At 43.2% G+C, this 22,740-nt stretch overlaps 1 protein-coding gene across 1 annotated transcript in view; it reads left to right on the forward strand.

Annotated features, from left to right (window-relative positions):
- DSTYK (dual serine/threonine and tyrosine protein kinase) overlaps positions 1 to 22,740 on the forward strand; it is a 48,337-nt gene that overhangs the window by 19,313 nt on the left and 6,284 nt on the right. The window contains exons 2-10 of the mRNA XM_087827984.1: positions 855 to 1,243; positions 11,313 to 11,982; positions 15,353 to 15,585; positions 15,966 to 16,049; positions 17,113 to 17,289; positions 17,912 to 18,041; positions 18,399 to 18,555; positions 18,932 to 19,064; positions 20,593 to 20,706. Coding sequence (XP_087684110.1) covers positions 855 to 1,243; positions 11,313 to 11,982; positions 15,353 to 15,585; positions 15,966 to 16,049; positions 17,113 to 17,289; positions 17,912 to 18,041; positions 18,399 to 18,555; positions 18,932 to 19,064; positions 20,593 to 20,706 — 2,087 coding nt within the window. The remainder of the gene's footprint in view (positions 1 to 854; positions 1,244 to 11,312; positions 11,983 to 15,352; positions 15,586 to 15,965; positions 16,050 to 17,112; positions 17,290 to 17,911; positions 18,042 to 18,398; positions 18,556 to 18,931; positions 19,065 to 20,592; positions 20,707 to 22,740) is intronic.

Here is a 22,740-nt window from a genome sequence, read left to right on the forward strand (position 1 = left end):
TTTTCTCAGAGGTTTTCATGCTTTAGGAAGCTTTTTGCTCTCTCTTGGATACAATTGGACTTGTTTGTGGAAGCGTGGTTTTCCTGAAAGAATGCTTTTGAGATAGATCACATCTCAGATTTGCCTGGATTTTATCCTAACAGGCAGTTCTTCCCCTCTCCCTAAACTGAAGGAATGTGATTTGATTAGGAGATAATTGATCGTAATTGAATGCCTGGTGCTTTAAGAAAACAGAGGACTTTGCAGTGGGGGTGCTGTCTCCAGCCCTGAGAGAGATGAGCCAGAAAAGATTCTAGAGCTTCTGTAAACTTGAATAACTTTTTATTTCAATATATGTGCATTTAGGGATTAGCTCATACGTTTAGTTATAAAATATGTCATACAAGGAAAATAACAAGCTAAAACTTCATGTGGTAGCGACATTTAAAAAGGCAGAGTATGTTCAAGTATTAGATCTCCTGTCACATGGAAGGCTTTCATTTTGACATTTTCAGGTATGGTTTCTCCTTGGACTCACATCTCAGTTGGTGGCTTTGTCAATTTATTGACCTTGTAATTGTGATAAAGTCCTTGTAAACTCCAACTGTCCTTCGACTGGATGATAAAGGAGGGTGGAGGGTAGATCAGGTCGGGCCAACTTTCCAGATAGAAACTACTGCTTTGGGGATGAGCCAGGGAGGGGAGTTCTGTCTGATGTTTGAGGAGCCTTTTCTGACTGGGATGTTCTCCTGATATCTCCTTCCACCAAGAGCTTCCTAGAAATTTCTTCTCTGGGGCCCTGGCCCCCTGATGGGGTCTCTGGGCGAGTCTCTTCCACCCCCTCACTCCTCTCCCTCCTCCCCTTCCCCAACCAGGCCAGCTGAGCTGCATTTCCTTCCCACCCAAGGAAGAGAAGTCCCTGCAGCAGATGGTGGACTGCCTCCCCTGCATCTTGATCCTCGGCCAGGATTGTAATGCCAAGTGCCAGCTATTGAACCTGCTCTTGGGGGCGCAGGTGCTTCCCGCCACCAAGCTGGGCAGTGAGGAGAGCTGTAAGCTTCGGCGCCTCCGCTTCACCTATGGGACTCAGACTCGGGTCAGCCTGGCGCTCCCCGGCCAGTATGAACTAGTCCACACTCTGGTCGCTCACCAGGGCACCTGGGAGACCATACCTGAGGAGGACCTGGAGGTCCAAGAGGACAGTGAGGATGCTGCCCATGTGTTAGCCGAACTGGAGGTGACGATGCACCATGCTCTCTTACAGGTACCGATCTCATACTTATACAATTGTACACACATATGCCAGTTTTTCTTGTATTTGAACTTTCTCAGAAAGTAATTTGGCAATATATACCCTCAGTTCTGGGCATCAGCTGGTGGAGTTAAAGGAACATAGTCTGGGAAGTTGAAAACAGACAAGGGAATAGCAGTGCCCATCCCTGCCTCTGCTACCAGTGCTACAAGGTCCTGAGCAATTGGCTCGTCTCCCTGCCTCCTGTCTCCCTTCCTAAAATAGAAGGAATGTGATATTTGCATCTCAATATGCTTTTCAGAATAAGTATGATCAGGGTTAGAAATCCTTTTTTCTTTCTTAGCAGGAAGGAATTGCTAGGATTGTTTCTAGCCATCCCTTTTTCTAAAAGAAACAATAAGATGATGGATAATTAATGTTCTTTTCTTTTTTTTGAAATATATATATATTTTTTAATTGATTTTTGTTTTTGAGAGAGAGAAAGGAAGGGAGAGGGAGAGAGAGAGAGAGAGAGAGAAACATTGATGTGAGAGCGAACCATTGATTGTCTGCCTCCTGCATGCCCCCCACCGGGGATTGAGCCCAAAACCCAGGCATGTGCCCTGACCTGGAATTGAACTGGCAGCCTTTTGGTGCCCGGGGTGACGTTGAGCCAATCGAACCACACTGGCCAGGGCATGTTCTTATTAGAGCTGAGACAAGTGAAGAATTTTGTATTTCCTTAGGCTTAGCCGTTACTTGCTAAGTGGGACAGATTGTGTTTCCTGCTTTCTAAGGAATTTGGGAATGTGAGGACAGATCTGGCTGAATGTTATGAGATCTGGAGATCCTGGCACCTGAAGAATATCATTTTCTTTCTCTTTTGAAGTAAACTCCCAAAGAGAGCACAGGTCTTGTGTCATATCCTAAGAGATCACATGGCCTGTCTGGCATTCCTGTCTCCACTTAGGGAGGACTCGTCTCTGTGCTAGGCTTCCTTTCCTGCTGTGTAGCTGGGACTGCGCTATTTGACTAGACTGAATGGGGCTCAGGAAAGGATGTGACTATGCCAGGGGTCAGGAGTGGGTAGGAATTAAAGAATGCAGCACTCTCAGCGTAGAGAGTCCATCACCTGGTTAGATGTGCCAGGAAGGAAGGGCTAGCTTGCCAGGACTAGGAGAGTGGTTTCTTTTTTCTCATAACCTCTTCACCTACCCTTGTTCTAAAAGGCTTGATCTCCCAGTCAATGAATGAGTCCTTTGGTTGTGGCCATGGTCTATGACATTCTAGAAGTAGAAATTATCATTTCTTTCTGGAGTCCAGATTTATTTTATCTTGATAAAAGCATTTTCTCTCAGGTCAGTTTCCGTGGTGACTTTCCTGTTTTCACACCTAGAGCTTGCACTTTAGCTCAGGGACACTGTAAGAGTTCTTGGATGACTCTGAGAGTAATTGTTCTGTATTGACTGAGGCTCCTCAGTGACCCATGGGCTTCTTCACAGCCACAGTATTTAATTCATACACAATCTGACTGTAGCATACTGCCCTGGTCCGGGTCCTTCCACTTTTCGGCAGCTCAGTGGTATTCATACTTTTTTATATTTAAAAAATCACTGTAAGAAATAACATTTTATAACAGGACCCAGTACATATATACACATACATTTGAAATAAAGTTTCATGGAATAATACTTCTTGCAAAACACACTGATATTTTCCTTTCTAGTCTGTTTGACTTCATTTTGAAAAATGATGGTAGCAACCACTAAATTGGTGCTATGACCTAATACCTTGTGACCTGCAGCTTAAAAAACACTGTTAAGTAGGTGAAATGACTGCTACAGGTTGGGGAGTGATTTTTCCCGTTATTGCCTTTTGAAAACAATCTTGGAATATGAGAAAAGCCATTGTAGGAGAGGCAAATTATTGATTTCTTTGTGCCCCTTCATTTTATTGGTTTCCATTTTTAATACTCATTTACTTTTGTCCCATGAATCGAGATGATACAAGGAGGAAAGTGAGACCCTTACCCCACGTGCATATCTGAGTACATATCTTGCTGGTGAGAGTTCTGGTACCTGCCCCTGATCTTGCCAAGCACTCAAACTGAGGTGACAGCCGAGGTGGCTACCTGGTTGGGGACTTGAGATCCCAACTCAGCTTTCTCTCCACATAGTTGAAATATATATTCTTTCTTGAGGAATATTCTTCTCTTTTCTTGAGGAATTCACTAGCCTCTGTTTCTGTTTCCTGTGGTTTCTGAGGCTTTCTTAGCCAGTGTTTCTCCAGATCTGCTTTATTCTCTAATGGTTTTGATGTAGAAATAGCAACGGACCCCAACGGTTCAAAGTTTAGAGCCTTTTGATGCCGAGCCTCGCGGGGACAGCCTTTGTGGAGCTCAGGTCCTGCCCTGTCTCTCCAGTCAGGCTCCTCTCTCCATCAGATACATCAGCCATGCTCAGCTCACTGCTGGGAGCATTTCATGGCTACCTTGAAGATTTTCCGTGCCAGTGAGAAAGATCTTTTTGTTCAGCTCCCTTTATGTTTAGGACCAGTGAGTTAGCTCTAAACAGCCCTTCCATTTGGTGTGTAAAAGGGTGGTAAAGAAAGGAAACATTTAGCTAAAGGAAACCAAGATTGAATTAGGGGAAATGGATGTTCATTTTCAACTGTCAAATTACCAAAGCAGAATTTTCCCCTGCCCTCTTATACAATGGTCATTCTTCTAATACGTTAAAGTCCTCATAAATTAGCCATTTTCAGTTTTCCCAGAATAGGCCAACTCACATGAACCCATAGTGCTTGGTGTTCCCAGCTTTTTAGTTCTGGGTCCCCTGAGATTCTTGGTTCATAATTCAATAGCTGAGGAACACTGTCAAGCCGTTAGTTTCTAAGACCTTGTTTAGTGTTAAACTTAAAACATAGTTATTTCCTATTGGCCACACACCTCACTGTTCACCACATGCGCTAGTTCTGTCTGTGTACAGATGTACTTCCCCTTCCGCGCCTGCACCCGCACCCCTTTCTGTGCATCCATCTACCCACCTGTTTTCTCTCTTTTCCCTCTCGTAAGTCCAGGGGAACGCATTTGTCTGCCTCAGAGTTGTATCAGTCTGACTTGTGTGTGTGTTTTTCCTATGAACACCTACCTGTGAGAAAAAGAATAAAAAGAAATGATGAAATTTCCTGGCCGGAGCTCTGATTCCTGTATTCCAGCAGCGGTGTTTTATTTACTGTGGCAGTTCCACAGCTCTCAGTTGTTCTGCTCTTATCAGTAGCCTGTTTGTCCCCACCAGGTGTTTTCTGGCCCTTTGGACAAATGTACACGTCACCTGGCAGCCAGACTGCCACACGCTGACATGGTTTTTGGCTCATGGTGATGCCTGGTGGGATATATTTCAGGGAGCTGAAGTAGATTGATGTTTCCAGGAAAGGTCAAATAACTTGCAAATAAACTTATTTTTTTACGATTTTTAACTCTAACCAGCCGGAGTAGTAAAGTTTTCTCTTTATAACCCTCAATCAATAGATTTCAATGGAAATAATCTCTTTGAAATGTTATACAGACATTGATATTTTTAATTTCTCAGCAGTTAACACTTTCACAAACCAAATTCATTAAATGGCTCTTACTTAAAATAACAAAAGTTTATACAAAACTTTAACTCCAAAATTTACTGAACATTGTTTGTTGCTAGAAAGTTACCTTCTCTCAATTTTTGTCTAGTTATTGCCATTGCCATTTCATATGGCACTTTATACAACTAAATTTGTGTGTTACTTATCTTTAGTTAGATATCATATCTCCTCTTGAATGTATCTAAATTGAAAGATAATGGTTGATTGGTAAAAAGTAGGAAAGAAAGCTGGGTGAGGGTACTGAGGGCAAGAAGGTAGTTTTGAGAGGAGAAAGTATATGGAATTGATGTCAGTGGAAGTCGGGTTCTTGGGGTGCAGCTGGATAAGCATTTCTGGAGGCCCCCCCAGGGCAATGAGGTACAGTAGAAAGCTTTCTTTCCATGTAATCACACCCCCGGGTTTCCAAAGTCCCATTTCCCTTAGTGCTGTCATAGAAGAAGTGTAGCTGGGTTTCAGTAAAGCTAGAAGCAAAGCCAGTGTCCAGAGTTTCCTTCCTTGCTGGATCTCGGTCCAGTACAGCATCAGGCTACTTACAGTCCACTGGTCCATTGTGTGTGGGGTGCACACGACTGTGGGTCATGTAAGTGAATGCAGGGAAAGCAGGAGCAAAAGCCCCACAAGCCCGAGTCCCAAGAGAGCCAAGCGAGGGAACTCCTTTGTTTAGGGGGTTAGGTATCCCAAATTTCCATGCTTGCAGTGGCCACATCCATTCTGGCCAGCCATCTCTGTCCCCAGGTGTAATTGACAGGCAAGTATCTTCCCTATGTCATCTCGACTTTACTGGGCATCTGTCTGTCTTCCCTTTGTCCAGTTCCTTTCCCCCAGTGTTTTGCAGGGAACATGTCTATAATGTCTGGCCTTCCCTTTGCTCCTTTCCTGTCCTTAATAACAAGCTAATTACAACGGTATCAAAATTAGGCCAAAAATAGCTATTCTTCTGCAAAAGAAATTAAGTTGGGGTAACATATATAAGAGAGAAATAATGATATTCAAGAGATATGAAAATAAAGAAACTATGATTTTTGTGGGGCAAAAAGAAAGGGGAACTAAAGTGATATGTTAATAAAGGATATGGGAGGTTCAGGCAAATGCTAAATTATAAATTCCTTCTAGACAGTAATCCTGTATTCTTTGAATTTAACATCTCTCTTGCCTTTCCCCTAGCATACACTAACATACATAGTGAAATGGAACCATTCTTTATACATTGTTTTTTGCCAAGAAACCTGGGAATGCTTATTATAGGTTAACTTACCTATTAAGGATATGTGCGGTTTAGAGGCAAGATTTTAAAAAAAAATCCCTGTGCTCACTAGAGAAGCCTTGATATCTCTTAGGAACAGCTTGACGCTAAGGCTATATTTTCTCTGTTCACCACCAGTGATTAATTTTTGGCCTTCCAAGGTTAGCTCTTGGGGAGAAAATCTGGCTGAGATCATAATCTGAACCTTCCTCTTTTGTGTTCTCCCTTTTTTGGATCCTGCCTCTTTCCTGCGCCAAATGACTTCCCTCTCTGTTTTCCCTCTCAGATCTGCTGGTGTTCCCCTTTGAGTAGAGGATGGTGGGGATACGGGACCTTCCTCAGTTCAGAGACTCATAGGATGAAAGTACTGTCAACATGCGGAAACTGCTTTTGGGACTAGGAAACTTACTTCCTCCTGACTTCTTTTGTGATTTCTCACCAGTCCTTGCAGGATTGTTTCATAGCTCGCCTTTACTTTGCAGCCAGCATATACTCCTTAACATAGAACCCAAGGATTGTTAGGATCCCTGAGGTCGCCTTGTCCAACCTCGATTCGCCTTTCAGAACCGTCCCTGACACATAGTTCCTGACATGCAGTGGACCTTCGGTTACTGTTTAAACGTGGTCTTTATAGTCGAGTGGACCTGGATTTACATCCTGGCTTCATTACTTAACTGTGTCACTGTGGTGCTCGGTCCCCCCATTTGTAGATGGGGGTAGTTATCCATATCTTTTAGGACTGGTGCGAATCTAAATGAGGGTGTGTATGTAAAGCACCCAGCACAGTGTCTGGCATGTAGTGAGCCAGTTCCCTCCTCCCTTTGTATGAATTAATCAGTGACCTTGAGGCGAGGACTTCCTACTCTCTCTGTCACCCATCCCTTCCCTGTTGGAACCCCTTCCTTTGTCAAACCTAAGTCCTTCTGGTCCCCGTTCACTTATAGTTATTATTCTGCTCTAATCAGAGACAAAGTTCTTCATAACTCATTATGAAGGACTTTTGTAATAAAATAAGAGAAATGTTATAAAAAGGTAAATAACACAAAAGTTAAAGCCATAAAGTTAAAAGGTAAAGCTTCCCTCCTCCTGTCTTGTCCACCCCACTGCTTTGCCTCTCTGGGGGGATGTCCTGAGTGGGGAGAGAGTAAAGCGTCGGACCCCTGCTTTACCTGTGTCCGCGGAAGAACGCATAGTGTGTACTCGGTACATTCTTGTCAGCTTGTCTGCTGCCTGATTCGTCGAAGTATGAAATACAGAGAAGATAGTTCCGATCCTTAAGGGCTTCATGCTTATCAGTTGAGATATAGAGCCCCTGTTTTGGGGTGTTTGGGATTGTAAATATATTTCCTCTCTTAGCATGATGCTTTCTGTGGCTCGCTTAGGGCTTTGGTTGGGATTGTGGTTTATGGCATCTGAGTTGTGTCTGAACCATCAGTGAATATAATCATCCTCAGCTATAACTGAATGCCGGTAATGTGCCATGGTCATAGAGTGAGGAGTTCTCAGCAGTGAGAGCCAGCATTCTTAGGAATGGTCAGGCTTCTTCAGTGATTGAGTGATTTCTTCTTGGCATTTAAGATTGTATCATTTATGTCAAAATCAAAACCAAAGAGGTGAATTCTGGTGTCTGCAGGGTAGCAGTCTCTTTTCTATTACATTCTCTTAATCTTGCCAAGAAAATTGATGGTAACCTCAGCTTCTGTGGATTCCATAGATTTGTGCAGAATCCATCCCACAAAAGAAATCTCTTTAGGAATGTACTGTGACTTAAAATGGAATTGTGGGATACTCTCATGCTTCCCTGAGGTTCTTACTCCTTGACTGAGTTAGGAGCAAAATGCTTAGTGCTTCATTCTTGGCGTAGAGGCAAACAGCAATTCCAGATAAATGTGTAGGATATGGATTGAAAGATAGAAAACTTTACTCATGGTTATTGAAAGTGATTTTGAGCAAGCAGTAAAGGCATCATATATTCATTCATTTTACATTTATTTGTTGGATGCTTACAAAGTGCCAGGCACTGTTCTAGGAGCTGGGAAGGAAAACCGCTTTCCATGGAACAGGCGGTCTGAGGTCAGACTTCCCTCACAGGTGGTCATAATAGGGCCCAGAACAGGTCCGGCCCATCCTCTATCAATTATTATTTTTTTACTCCCTGTCTCCAGGAGACAGTGCTGGCTTCCTTTTTGTTTGTAACCGTCAGGCATGAGTCATCCCTTCACTGTAAGTATGTATTGCAGAATCTCATCACATTCCAGTCTAATGTGTACTGCTGCCAGGGGCTCCGCCAGCAGCTTTTTTTGCCTGACTTTTAGAAGTTATCATAGAACAGTGAGACCAACTGCACAAGTTAACTGAGGAATGGGGAAGAGAGCATGGTACTTGCTTTCTATTCATTTTTCTTTAGTACAAGAAATATGTAGGAGTGGACAGTTTCTTTAGGTGCCATTGTACCAGGCAGTACCTACCCTTAGAAAACCTTGAATCCATTAAAAAAAAAAATTGTACCTCTGAGCAAATAAAATCAGCTGTGTCTTAGAAAGGATATTGGTTCTACAAATTGACTTGGCAGCTTTGGCCAGTGGTTCTGTTGTACACACAAAAAGGTCCTTTGAGGAAAACCTGGAAATTTATTTTAGAATTTTAAGAAAATCCATCAAATAAACAAGCAAACAAAAATTCTTCCTGAAAATTTTCTGAAGAACACTTACTTGAGTTTTGAATATTTAGGCTTTATTCCATAATATCCCTATAATAAGTTTGATTGATTTATATCTTTTAACATGTGCATATTTAAGACAGCTTTGCCATTTTAATATAAATATTTTTAGAGCATTTTCATTTATAATTCTCTACCATATTATAACTTTTCATTTCTTGGGATTTTCTTCTAGTCTTTTACTAATTATTATATGAAATTTTAATGTTGGCATTTAGGTAGTTATATGTTCAGCTCTAAACATTAGAGGTTCTTATCCACTTTTTGAAGCTGCCTCATGAAGTGATTCATACCCTCGCAATGTGACTCAGGGTACTGAAAGAGGGTTTGTTTTGAACAGTATGGTGAGTGTCAGGCTAATCTTCCAATCAGAAAACATTCCGTGCAATTCGAGGCACAGATGAATCAGCAGATTTCTCCTTGGCCTAGGCTTGGATGGGAAAGAGGTGGATTTATGCAGTGTTTGCTCAAATACAAAAGGTGAGATGCTGAAAGCACTTTTAGCTTTAGGGAGTTCAAAGTGGCCAGCCAAATGACACTTCTGTAACCTACCTTAGAATAAAACTTACTAGTGCTTTGTTGGGGAAGGTGAGACCTTTGTATTTTGCTGGGAATGGGAGAGAGATCTCTCTCCTCCCCCCTCTCTTTCTCAATCTCTCTCTCTCTCTCTCCGCCCCCCCCCCCCCCCCCCCCCCACACACACACAGAGTATGAGAAACAATAGGCTGGCATTTCTCAGTCCTTTCTTACTTATCTAGCAAACGAGATAAAAAAGAAAGAGGTCCTAGGTTTTGATTTTTAAAAATCTTGCATCAGAAATACATATAGCTCAAATAAGGTAAGGAATGAAAACAGAATATTAATCTGAAAGAAAATAAACAAATTGCATATCAAATAAAGTAAAATTTCAACATCTAGTAAGCTTGGGCAGATTTATGTTGAGTTCTTTTATAACTGTAAAATGTGCTAGAATTCAGCGGAGGATTGGTTTTTGAGCTTGTAGACCCCTGAAGATGTTGGGAGTTGGTGTGCCTGCAATGGTGATATAGGTGTGAGCCTCCAGGTCAACCCTTAGGTCTGGAATGCCAGGCACAGTAGACAATTTCAGAGCTATAGAGGAGCAGCAGTGCAGTGGATGGAAATATATGCTCCGAAGTGCCTCAAGATCCCCAGGAAAGAGGGAAAACACAGAGCAGAAACTGTTGGCTAGGAAAAGAACCTATAGAAGGTTTATTTCTAAACCAAAGATCATTCTTGAAGCTCACTTTAGGAACTTGGGTATATCAGTTATGATTGGGTTCAGTCATATGTAAAAGACAATCAGAAAAGCAGGCTTATTTAAATAAGACACAGGTTAATTTTTTTCCTTCACATAAAAGAAGTCTGGAGCTAGGCAGTTTAGGGCTTGTGCGGCAGCCTGTGGTCATCAGGTTTCCAGGCTCCTTATTTCTTTCTGTTTCATCACCCTCAACTCTGGCTTCCACGCGGGTTTACCTTGCTGCTGCCATGTGACCACTGCCGCTCATGTCACACCTGTGCTCCAGGCAAGACGGGCAGGGCCAAAGGGCATACTTCTTGGTGGAATCATATCCCCTGAAGAGCTTTCCTGGAAGCCCCATATGCTTTATCGGCCACCACTGTGTGTAGAGGACATTGCCTTCCCAGATATTGCAGAGGCTGAATCTTGCATAGGCAAATCTTAGTCTCTGCTGTACCAAGTGGTCATGAGAATAAAGGTATTTTCAGGACTTAGGTGGCTAAAACTCTGGGATACCTGCAGCCTCTTAAAATAGGACAGTAATAATGTTTGGCAAACCTGGCTTTTAGTTTGCTGTTGCTTGATTGATTCGACAGTACTAAGGACTTACTATGTGCTAGACACTGGAGTTATAATCATGAACAAGATAGCCATCCATGGTCGCTGCCCTCAGAGAGTTTACTGGCTAATGGGGAAACTGTGTTTTAAATAAATAAAGTATAAATGTGTTGAACATTAAGGAAAGGAGAGGTACAGAGTGCTTGGGATTATGTGATAGGAAAGACTGGAAGGGTATGACATGACATACACATCAAGATTTAAAGGATGCTTGGGAGTTAGCCAGGTTAGAAACGTGGGGATGGGGGGGTGAGACGAGTGCAAGAGGGAAGGGAAGACTCACTCTCAGTCTGATAATTTCCATGGTAGCTCTTCTTTCCATTATTTATCTCATTTCTTTATCAGAGAGAATCAGTTCAAGTTTCCAAGCAACAAAGGAAGGCAGCGACTAAATAGCATTCTTTTCATCTGAAATGGCTGAAGGGGCTGGCATCCTCTCCACCTGAGTGTTTTTCCACTCTCAGCGTGGGCCACACCAGGCAGTGAGGAAGGAGGTGGACAGATGGTTGGGCCATACCAAGTCCAATGCCCCGTCAGGGGTCTGGACTTTGGTGTCAGTGTGGGACTTTGGGGAGGCAAGGATTGGCTGACTCTCAAGTGCTGATATGACCCGTTACCCTTCCAGGAAGTGGACGTTGTGGTAGCACCGTGCCAAGGCCTCCGGCCCACCGTGGATGTCCTGGGTGACTTGGCGAATGATTTCTTGCCTGTGATAACCTATGCACTCCACAAAGACGAACTCTCCGAGAAGGATGAGCGAGAGCTTCAGGAAATCCGAAAGTATTTCTCTTTTCCCATATTCTTTTTCAAAGTGCCCAAGCTGGGCTCCGAGATAATTGACTCCTCCACCAAAAGGTTGGAGAATGAAAGATCACCTCTTCATCGCCAACTCATTGACCTGGGCTATCTGAGTGTCAGTCACTGTCACTGGGGGGCCCCTGGCCAGGACACCAAAGCTCAGAGCATGCTGGTGGAACAGAGTGAGAAGCTGAGACACTTGAGCACATTTTCTCACCAGGTGCTACAGGCTCGCCTGGTGGACGCAGCCAAGGCCCTGAACCTGGTGCACTGCTGCTGCCTTGACATCTTTATTAACCAGGCCTTTGACATGCAGCGGGACCTGCAGATTACCCCCAAACGTCTGGAATATACGCGGAAAATGGAGAATGAGTTGTATGAATCATTGATGAATATTGCCAACCGGAAGCAGGAGGAAATGAAGGACATGATCGTGGAGACGCTTAACAGCATGAAGGAGGAACTTTTGGATGATGCTGCCAACATGGAGTTTAAAGGTAGGTCCCAGAGAGCTTGGTGGGGTGCCAGGACTACAGGAGCCTCTACTCTTTCCAGCTGGACATGGAGAAACCTTGGGGTTATCTCATCTGCGCTGCTGTCATCAGCAGGAGCCCGCTGTAAATCATTTAGCCAAGGTGGCCTCTTGTTCTCAGAGACCTTCCTAGAAGATACCACTGTCATTCCTTCCCAGGACCATTGCCCACCTTTTGGTAAATTCGTCCTAGTAGGGCCCTTTAATCTCCAGTTTATATCTGGATCCCCTTGACCTTAATGGAGCTGGAGAAGAGCTGCTTGAAGAACGGTAGTAAGTTGTGCTTGAACCTCGGCTCCCCGTTCTTTATTGGTCCTTTTGTATGTGGGTCATGGTCTACATTTTCTTTTCAGAAACCCAACTTAGGAGGCGTTCCCAAAGTAGTGTTTGTAGCTTTTCTGGCAGTCCCATTCTTACAAATGGCTATTAACAAAGTTGGGCCAAAGTGGTTAGTCAGGTCTTTTGGACTTAGATGCTGCTGACTTTGTGTACTGACGGCTGTCCTCCCAGCATAAACAGTAGCTCTGCTCCCCATACACTTCAGGTTCTTAACCATGGCTGTACGTCCACGTCACCTGGGAGGCTTTTTGAAAAAATAGATGCTCGAGTCTACTAATTCATCAGAATTTCTGACATGGTACCTAGCATCAGTTTTTTTATGTGTGCTCTTTTTTTCCCAAAAACAACCTCCCAAGGTGAATTCTATTTATTGCCATTTTCTAGATGAGGGAACTGAAGCTTAGACAAGTTAAGTAATTTGCTCAAGGTCACACAACTCCTATACAGTAGAGGCAGAATTTGAATCGATACAGCCTGGTTCCTGAGCCCATGCTCTCTTTCCCATGCTTTATTGCCTCTCAGTCTGTTCCCAAATTACCTCATGCCACCATCGTCCTGGTAACCGGCTTCAAAACCTCAGCACAGCCTTTAACTGATTGCGTTCTCTCATCCACACATACAGTTGGTTGCTGAGTCCTGACACATTTTCTTGCATATTTTATATCTGCCTTTGCTTTTCTGTCTCTCTTCTTTAGTCTAACTGAACCTGATTGATCTCGCTGACATCTCCAGTTCATCTTTATTGGCTCCCTGTTCCTATAGACTATGTTTGGACTCCTTTACCTACTATTAAAGGTTTTCCAAAGCCTAACCCTTACCAACTTCCCCAGTCTTATTTCCCACTACCACCTTTCTGTAACTTCTGTTTGGGTTGCTCTCAGCTGCTTGCTGTCCTCTCTGTGCTCCTTTCCCTTTGCTCGTGCCCTGCTCTGACCCTGAGATGTCTTTTATTGCCTGTGAATGCTACTAGCTACCCTTGATGGCCTCTTCCAAGTAATGGTCTTTAATTTTCTTAGCTAGTAACCATTGCTAACCATCTGAACTCCCAAAGCATTTCATTTGTAACTGAAATTTCAGGCATATTTCACTTTCTATCTTTTATTATCGTTATTAATAATAATTATGTTCTTCTATTTTCTAAAATCCTAAAGGTGAAGTAGAATAAGATCTGGGTCTTATTATATCCCTTGCAGCAAATGACAGAGTCTGTTATAGTACATCTTTGGAGAATGAATGAGTATGTGAATGATGATACATGGCTGTTAAACTTCTAGATACATAGGATGCCTCATTTCTTATCAGTCTTTCTAAAGATGACCAAAATTCCTCTTTGTTGACTTCCTACAGTGGGTAGGATTTCCTAAGAAGTGCTCACTTGCAGTGGAAATCCTAGGAAGTCTTCTAAATAATTAAGGACACTGGAGTGGCAGCGCTGGTACCATAGTGCCCATAGGGCAGCTAGGCTGGGCAGACAGTGAAATATTTGATTGTCTATTATGTGCCAGGCATACTGTGTTTGGTGCCTGGGATACAATGCTTAGTTCAACAGACATGGGAGTAACTGGGAACAAGTAGATCAAATGTCTGTCTCTGTTAACTACATTGTATTTTTGTTGATCTACTTACCTGGTTGGCTATATATTAGACACAACTTACATGTCTGCTTCGTACCTCGTTCTAAGTCCTTTCTGGGTGTTCTTGAGGCAACGATAAATAGATTTAGGAGAGATCTACCACATCTTCTGTGGAGCCAGATTTCTATTACTGTTTTTTTGTTCGTTTGTCTTAATAAAGGTAATGCAATCACACTTGGTATCATGACATACATACTTTAAAAATTATTCCTTTTTTTTTAAAAGATAATACCCATAAACATGGTACTTAAAGATTTAAAGATGCTGTCCCCCAGTCATCCAGTTTTTCTCCATGTCTTCTGCCCCTTGCCTTTTCACTTAATTCATATCTCAAAGCTCTTTCCATAAGTGTGCATACAAATTTGTCTTCTAATACATACATACCTAACTTCTTTAACTACTTCCCTACTGATGGGCATTTAGGCTAGTTCTTTCTCTTTCTTTTTTTTTTTTTTTACTGTTACAAACTGCTCTGCATTGATCATCTTTGGGACTTGTAAGGTTATATTTCTAGAAAATAATTTCTAGAAGCACAGTAGTTAGGTCAAAGGGTATATAGGGTGTGTTTTTTTGTTGGTTGGTCAGTTTAGAATTTTGGTAGATATTGCCAGATTTCCTCCAAAGAGGTGACACTAAATTTCCACCAGTAAACAAAAGAGTGCCTTTTTAAGAGTAGAGTTTTCACAGGTAATTTATCTCCTCTAAATTTCTTCTGTCCTCTGGCTTGCAAAACAGTGTGTCTAATCCTGAGAGGTAGTGACATGGTGGGGGCAGTTAGTGTTCCAGTTTTACTTTTTATTTATCTAGTAATTGATTAGAATTGAATTCCTGACTCTGGGATTTTTGTCAGTATGCTAGGTAGTGTGAAATACAAAGATCAGAGGCTTTGGAGTTCATGAGCTTCGGGTTCAAATGCTGGCTGTAGTACTTCCTGACTGTACCTTCCCAATGCCCAGTTTGTCTTCTCTTTAAGGCTGTTTCCTGATCTATAAAATATAACCAATAATACCCACATGACAAAGTTATTGTGAGAATTAATGTAGGCTACATGTGTAAATACTAACTATAGTGCTTTCAAAGAGTGTACTCAATAAATGTTCTTGCCCTCTTACAAATGTGATCAAAAAGCTAACAAAATCAATAGACTTATTCTAGACACAATTGCTCCTTCTCAGGATTCTTAGCTCCCTTAAGTACTTGAGGGTTACATGGCCCCTGATCATCCTGAGAGTCCGAGTTCATCAGCTGACCATGTGTTTTATAGCCGTTGTCACGGTAGCTCCTTGGCCTGGGAGATGCCTTTATTCAGTGTGCCCGCTCCTTCCGCTCACAGCCAAGTAGCTTATTTCTCTGCCTCCATAGATGTGATTATCCCCGAGAATGGGGAACCAGTGGGCACCAGAGAGATCAAATGCTGCATTCGACAGATCCAGGAACTCATCATCTCCCGACTGAATCAGGCGGTAGCTAACAAGCTGATCAGTTCTGTGGATTACCTACGCGAGAGCTTCGTTGGAACCCTGGAACGGTGTCTGCAGAGCCTGGAGAAGTCTCAGGATGTCTCAGTTCACATCACCAGTAATAATCTCAAGCAGGTACTCAAAGAGTGTTTAAGACACTGTGTCACAGATAACACAAGAAACAGAATCCACACATAAACCCAACTTCAAGTTAGCCAACAATTTCCCTTTCAACTTTTTGCTGATCCAGTTGGAATTTTATTTTGTTTTCCTCTCATATGACCACTGCCTGTGGGAGGTGCTTGTGAACTGTGCAATTACAGTTAAGGAGCAAGAAAATGAAGAAAAGGGGCCCAAATAGTCAGCATAGATGACCAGCTTGCATTGCGCATATATTGAGGGGTAAATTTGAGAACCCTGAGACCAGACCATGTTCTTGAAGTAAATATCGTTTATTGCATTTGTTAAAAAGTGACTCAGGGCATACTGGTTTTCTTCTGTGTGTTCTCTTTCAGATCTTAAATGCCGCCTATCACGTCGAAGTCACATTTCACTCAGGGTCCTCAGTTACAAGGATGCTGTGGGAGCAAATCAAACAGGTAGAGGTCCCTTAGAGAAAGAAGTGTCAGCCCTTAGTTGGCTCGAATGAATCCTAGTCACTCCGACAGAATGAATATCTAGGATCTTCTGTAGTACGAAGTGGCCGTTATTCCTAGTTTGCTTATTCTGATGCAGTTGTTAACATTGCCACCGTTAACTCTTAAAAGTGTGTTTAAATGATATTTTATGGAGCTGTAAGACTCTGCTTCCCTAGCTTCTTCATATTTTTGTCTCAACCTAAATGTTTTCTCAGAACCAGGCTTTGTTGCCTGAGGCCATGGGTGTGGTTCCTTCTTTGGAATTTGATCTGGCTTTTAAGTGGAGTCATTTACTAACTTCACAAAGGGATTTATCAGTCACTTCCTGGTACTGGATGTAAGGTATCGAGAGTTTGTGAGCACGTAGACTAGGCCTAGTGTTCTTTAATGCTTTCCTTAGGGCTGGGCCCTGATTTTTTTAAGGTAGATAGAATTGGAGAGTAGTCTTAGACTTCATTTGGCTCCTGTCTTAAGACTGGATAACCCAGCCCTGGCTGGGTAGCTCAGTTGGTTAGAGCGTTGTCCTGATACGCCAAGGTTGCTGGTTTGATCTCCAGTTAGGGCACATACAAGAATCAACTAAGGAATGCATAAATAAGTGAAACAACAAATCGATATTTCTCTCCCTCTCCCCCCCATATCTCCCTCCCTCTCTCTCTCCCTTCCTCTCTCTCTCAAATCAATTTTTAAAAAAGAAAGAGCCCTGACTGGTGTGGCTCAGTTGGTTGGGCGTCATCCTGTGCACCTAAAGGTTGCTAGTTCCATTCCCAGTCAGGGCACGTGCCTGGGTTGCAGGTTTGATCCCCAGTAGGGGGTGTGCAGGAGGCAGCTGATCTATGCTTCACTCTCGCATTGATGTTTCTCTCTTTCCTTCTCCCTTCCCCTCTCTCTCTCTAAAAAAAAAAAAAAAATCAAAAAAATATTTTAAAAAATGTAGAATGGATACCCCAGAGAGAGCATTGGTTCTTTGTAGTGGTTTCTGTCTCCCATCCCTCGAATGTTCTCACTGTTCTTATCCTGGCAGATCATCCAGCGCATCACATGGGTGAGCCCACCTGCCGTCACACTAGAATGGAAGAGGAAGGTGGCCCAGGAAGCCATTGAGAGCCTCAGTGCCTCCAAGTTGGCCAAAAGCATTTGCAGCCAGTTCCGCACCCGGCTTAATAGTTCTCATGAGGCTTTTGCAGCCTCCTTGAGGCAGGTGGGTATGTAGGGAAGGAGATGCAGCTGGATCAAGCAGCAAAGAACCTCACCCATTGGGGAATATTTTACTCTCTGCTCTGCACATAATTAAAAAAAATCATCAGTATATTTTCTTTCTGTTCCATTAAAGGTAATATCATGTCACAGGAAGTTCCATCAGTAAGTTTTTCATGTGGCTATTTTTCTGTTCTCACTTTAGGGAGAATGCAGGGAGTCAGGTAATTTTCCCCCATTTCAGCGAGTACAGAATGAAAATCACAGGGCAGGAATTTTATATAAGTTTATATAGTATTTTAGGAATGATGACAGAAAGGGATGCCTTTCCAACTTCAATACTAATTTGCAGTTATATGACATCTGCTTGTCTGGGGAGTGTGTGTGTGTGTATGTGTGTGTGATATGTGTGTGTTGGGTGAAGGTGGGTGGATGTGATATGCATCAGGAGGAAAAATTATTACTTGTCGAGAGCCCATTATGACTGATCTCTAAGTTAAATATGTTACATACACCTTACTTCTCACAGTTACCCTTATGAGGCAGATACGATCCCTATATAAGAGGGGAGAAAGCCAGAGCTGGGGACTTAATAGGTCATGTCTTTTTTCCCTGTGTCCTCCCAGCTGGAAGCTGGCCACTCAGGCCGCCTGGAGAAAACTGAGGATCTGTGGCTGAAGGTTCGGAAAGATCACGCCCCCCGCCTGGCCCGCCTTTCTTTGGAGAGCCGTTCTTTACAGGATGTCTTGCTGCATCGTGAGTCCTTTTTTGCCCCCGCAAGTAAATTGAAAGAGGGTTCTCATGTCCAGCCCTGGAGAGTCCAAGTGTCCAGAGCTGCTTCCTTGCGAAGCTGCCTAGTACTTCCTGATGTGTTTTTGCATTCCTGAAGTGTGTTTGGTTCTGCTGTTTATGTAGTCCAAATAATGTGACCAGGGTTTATTTAAATCAAACCAGTTAGGTTACTTTCTGCTGGTTTAGGATGACATCCGAATTTCCTCCCCAAGCATAATTAGGACTTCCTGCCTCTAGGCAGGTCCATGGCTCCGAATCTTAGGGAGGTTGCCCAGCAAGTTCCCATCCCTCCTGACTTATCTCTGTGTCTATATCTTGTAGGTAAACCTAAACTGGGACAGGAACTGGGCCGGGGCCAGTATGGTGTGGTATACCTGTGTGACAACTGGGGGGGACACTTCCCTTGTGCCCTCAAGTCGGTGGTTCCTCCAGATGAGAAGCACTGGAATGACCTGGCCTTGGAGTTTCACTACATGAGGTGGGTAGGGTCTCATGCACCTCTATGGGAAAGATCCAGAGAAGAAGCCGGGAACCTGGCATACGTTTTGTAACAAGAGCTACAGCAGGCCTTGTCTCTCCACACTGGGTCTCAGAAAGTGGTAGACCAGTATTTCTGTGTCTGGCCCGGAACTGTTCTCTACAAGGCCTTTGCTGTCTTTGCCTGCCCTTTCCCAACATCCTCAGATCATTCTTCCATTTGACTTTCTTCCTTAGTTCTTGATGCCTATCAATTTTTCGATTCCATAATTCTCTGTCCTTGTTTGAGAGGCCATTCTCTTTGCCCTCTGTCTGTACTGAGGGCCAGTACCTGTGGTTCTGTGCATTGTAGCCCAGACCTCTCTCCTTCCCGCCAGGTCTCTGCCGAAGCATGAGCGATTGGTGGACCTGCATGGTTCTGTCATCGACTACAGCTACGGTGGTGGCTCCAGCATCGCCGTGCTGCTCATTATGGAGCGGCTGCACCGGGACCTCTACACCGGGCTGAAGGTGAGGCGGGCAGGGGGAGGGAGATCCAGCTGGCAGCCAGGTCCCAGGCTCCTGCCTGCCCTTCATCCTTCCTTGTATGTTGAGAGCGTCTAGCCTTTGTAAGACATTGTTGGAGTAATCAAGCTTTATTACCCTTATTTGCAAAAAATCTTAAACATTTTTCAGAGTCTATTTTTGTCCCAGTTCATTTCCAGAATTCTGTAAATTAACCACTTTTACGTCCTGTGTGTGTGTGTGTGGGGGGGGGGGGGGTCTGGACTATTCTAAAGCGCGGAAAAGCTTCCTGTAACTCCGCCGCTCTTGCTCTTTTTGCTGTCAGTCTGTAAAACCAGTTTTTGTTGTTTAGTCAACACTGTTCAGTAGTGACTACTTTGTACACAGCCCTGTATTAAGCACCACAGAGTCAAAAAGTATAATAGCCAGGAGCTTTTAAGAGAATTATAGTCAGTGACTATTCCATGAAGGTGGGGTGTTTGAGTTTGATAAGTACACATTGGTGGCTAGAATTTGGCAGTTGGAAAGAAGATGCCATATGAGGGGGAAGAAAAAGCATAACACCAAGAGCATTGGGCGGGCCAGTGAGGAAGCTCGTCAGCACTGGAGCAGCTGGTCCATTCGGGGAATTTTGGGGGTGGGAGGGGGAATAATGTGCCAAGAAATGTTGGGAGCCAATTCTAGAGGAATGAAAGTGTTATGAGCTTCCATAGAATTTAAATTCTGTTATAGACAGAGAAGCTATCAGAAGATTTTGAATGAGAGTGAAATACCCTCAGTTGGATGCTATGTTTTCCTCACCTAAAATCACCACATAAAAGCGAGTGGAGAGGTCTCTTTTGTCTACTGACTGGAGCTGAGTAGAATGGGGGAAAAGCTAACCCCGAGTGTCTGGGTGTAGGTCCCTTCTCACAGATTTCTCTTGTACCAGTTTATTTGGAAGCCTCCAGAAGTGGGACAAAAGAATCCTTAGAAATGCTTGCAGGAGCCATGAGAAGTCAGTATGATGAAGACAGTGGCTCTTCAAGTGGTTTTCCTTCTTCATTTCAGAGTTGCTGAGCTCAGCACTAATGCTTCTCCACAAGTGGGCTACAGAACCACATTTGAGGTTTGGTAGAAGTAAGATGAGGGAACTTGGTATATAAATAAATTAAGCCCAACCTGGCCTAACTAGGCCTACAAAGCAGTGGACCTAGAAATAATTACTTGGAGCTGCAAGGGTAATCCAGCGTTTGTTTAGGTGTTAGAATGACTCATGCCTTCAGTCATTTGTTTACACCTGTCCAGCTGGCTTACGTGCAGCCCCCAGGGCGTTTCATCTGGCCTGCATAGCTCACCCTTCCTTGCCTTTTTTCTGTCTCCCTCTCCTAACTGCTTCCCTCTTCCCTTTTCTTTTTCACCTACTTTTCTGCCCTTGTGTCCCCGAGTGCAGTCAGTTCTTCAGACCCCACAGAAGGAAGTCTCAGTTGGTGTAAGCAGGTTGGGTTGACAAGTTGTCTTGTTAGTGGCAAATAAGCTCTTCTGTTTCCCCAAGGCTGGGCTGACCCTGGAGACACGTTTGCAGATAGCACTAGATGTGGTGGAAGGAATCCGCTTCCTGCATAGCCAGGGACTTGTCCACCGTGATATCAAACTGAAAAATGTGCTGGTAAGTAAGAGCTGTTTCTCCAGTGAAACATGCTGCCTCTGGGCTAAGTGATCTTTCTGGGGTGCACTTAAATGTAAGTTTGGTCACAGGAAAAGACTGGAAGGAAAGCAGTAGAGTTAACAGCGGAATAGTTGGATAGTATCTTGGACTTAAAACTTAGGGAGGACTTGCACCATAGACCCAGTTCATACTGCTTACGGTTTTTTCTCCCAACACTATTGAAAAAATTTAAATTTACAGAAAGTTAAAGGAGCGATACAATGAAAGCCCATACACCTTTCACTTAGGTTCATATTCGTTCGTTTTCCTAGTGTGGTCTGTCTGTCTCTCTCTCTCTGTCTCTGTCTCTCTCTCTTACACACACACACACAAACACACTCTTTTTTACTGAACTATATGAAAGTAAATCACAGATAACATGTCATTCCTAGGTATAGGCATACCTCATTTTATTGTGCTTTGCTTAATGCACTTCACAGATACTGTGTTTTTAACAAATTGAAGGCTTGTGGCAGCCCTGCTACAAGTGTACCAGAGCCTTTTTTCCAACAGCATTTGCTCACTTCATGTCTCTGTGTCACATTTTGGTAATTTTTGTTATTATATTTGTTATGGTGATCTTTGATTAGTGACCTTTGATGTTACTGTTGAAATCATCTTGGGGCACCACAAACCACTCCCGTATTAGATGGCAAATGTAATCGATAAATGTTGCATGTGTTCTGACTGCTCCACTGATTCCCAGAGACACAACAATGTTGAAATTGGGCCAGTTAATAACATCACAGTTGCCTCAAAGTGTTCAAGTGAAAGGAAAACTTGCCTGTCTCTCACTTTAAATAAAAAACTAGAAATGATGAAGCTCAGTGAGGAAGGCATGTCAAACGTCAAGATAGACTGAAAGCTGGGCCTCTTGCGCTGGTTAGCTAAGTTGTGAATGCAAAGGAAACGTTCTTGAAGGAAAGTAGAAGTGCTCCTCCAGTGAACACACGAATGATAAGAAAGCAAAACAGCCTTATTGCTGATGTGGAGGAAGTTTTAGTCGTCTGGATAGATCAAACCAGCCACAACATTCCCTTAAGTCAAAACCTAATTCAGAGCAAGGCCCCAACTCTCTTCAGTTCTATGAAGGCTGAGAGAGGTGAGGAAGCTGCAGATGAAAAGTTTGAAGCTAGCAGAGGTTGGTTCTTGAGGTTTAAGGAAAGAAGCTGTCTTCATAACATAAAAGTGCAGGTGAAGCAGCAAGGGCTGATGTATAGAAGCTGCAGCAAGTTATCCAGAAGATCCTGCTAAGATAATTAATGAAGGTGGCTGCACTAGACAACAGATTTTCAAGGTAGATGAAACAGCCTTCTGTTGGAAGAGGAGTCTATCTGCGAGTTTCACAGCTAAAGAGGAGAAGTCAATGGCTGGCTCAAAGTTTCAAAGGACAGGCTGACTCTCTGGTTAGGGGCTAATGCAGCCGGTGACTTTAAGTTGAAGCCAGTGCTCATTTACCATTCTGAAAATCCTAGAGCCCTTAAGAATTATGCTAAATCTACTCTGCCTGTGCTCTATAAATGGAACAACAACGCCTGGATGACAGCACATCTGTTGACAACATGTTTACTGAATATTTTAAGCCCACTATTGAGGCCTACTGCTCAGAAAAAAAAAGATTCCTTTCAGAATATTATTGTTTAAAAAAAAAAAAAAAAAAAGAATATTATTGTTTAATGACAATGTTCCTGGTTACCCAAGAGCTCTGATGAAGATGTACAGTGAGATTGATGTTGTTTCGTGCCTGCTAACAAAACATGCATCCTGTAGACCATGGAACAAGGAGTAATTTTGACTTTCAAGTTATGCTATTTAAGAAATACGTTTTGTAAGGCTGGAGCTGCCATAGATAGTGCTTCTCTGATAGATCTGGGCAAAGTAAGTTGAAAACCTGGAAAGGATTCACTGCTATAGATGCTATAAAGAACATTCGTGATTCATGGGAAGAGGCCAAAGCACCAACAGTAACAGGCCTTTGAAGAAGTTGACTCCTGC

This window comes from Miniopterus natalensis, chromosome 19 (assembly GCF_054644295.1).
Source record: "Miniopterus natalensis isolate mMinNat1 chromosome 19, mMinNat1.hap1, whole genome shotgun sequence".
In the NCBI taxonomy this organism is placed as follows: Eukaryota; Metazoa; Chordata; class Mammalia; order Chiroptera; family Miniopteridae; genus Miniopterus; species Miniopterus natalensis.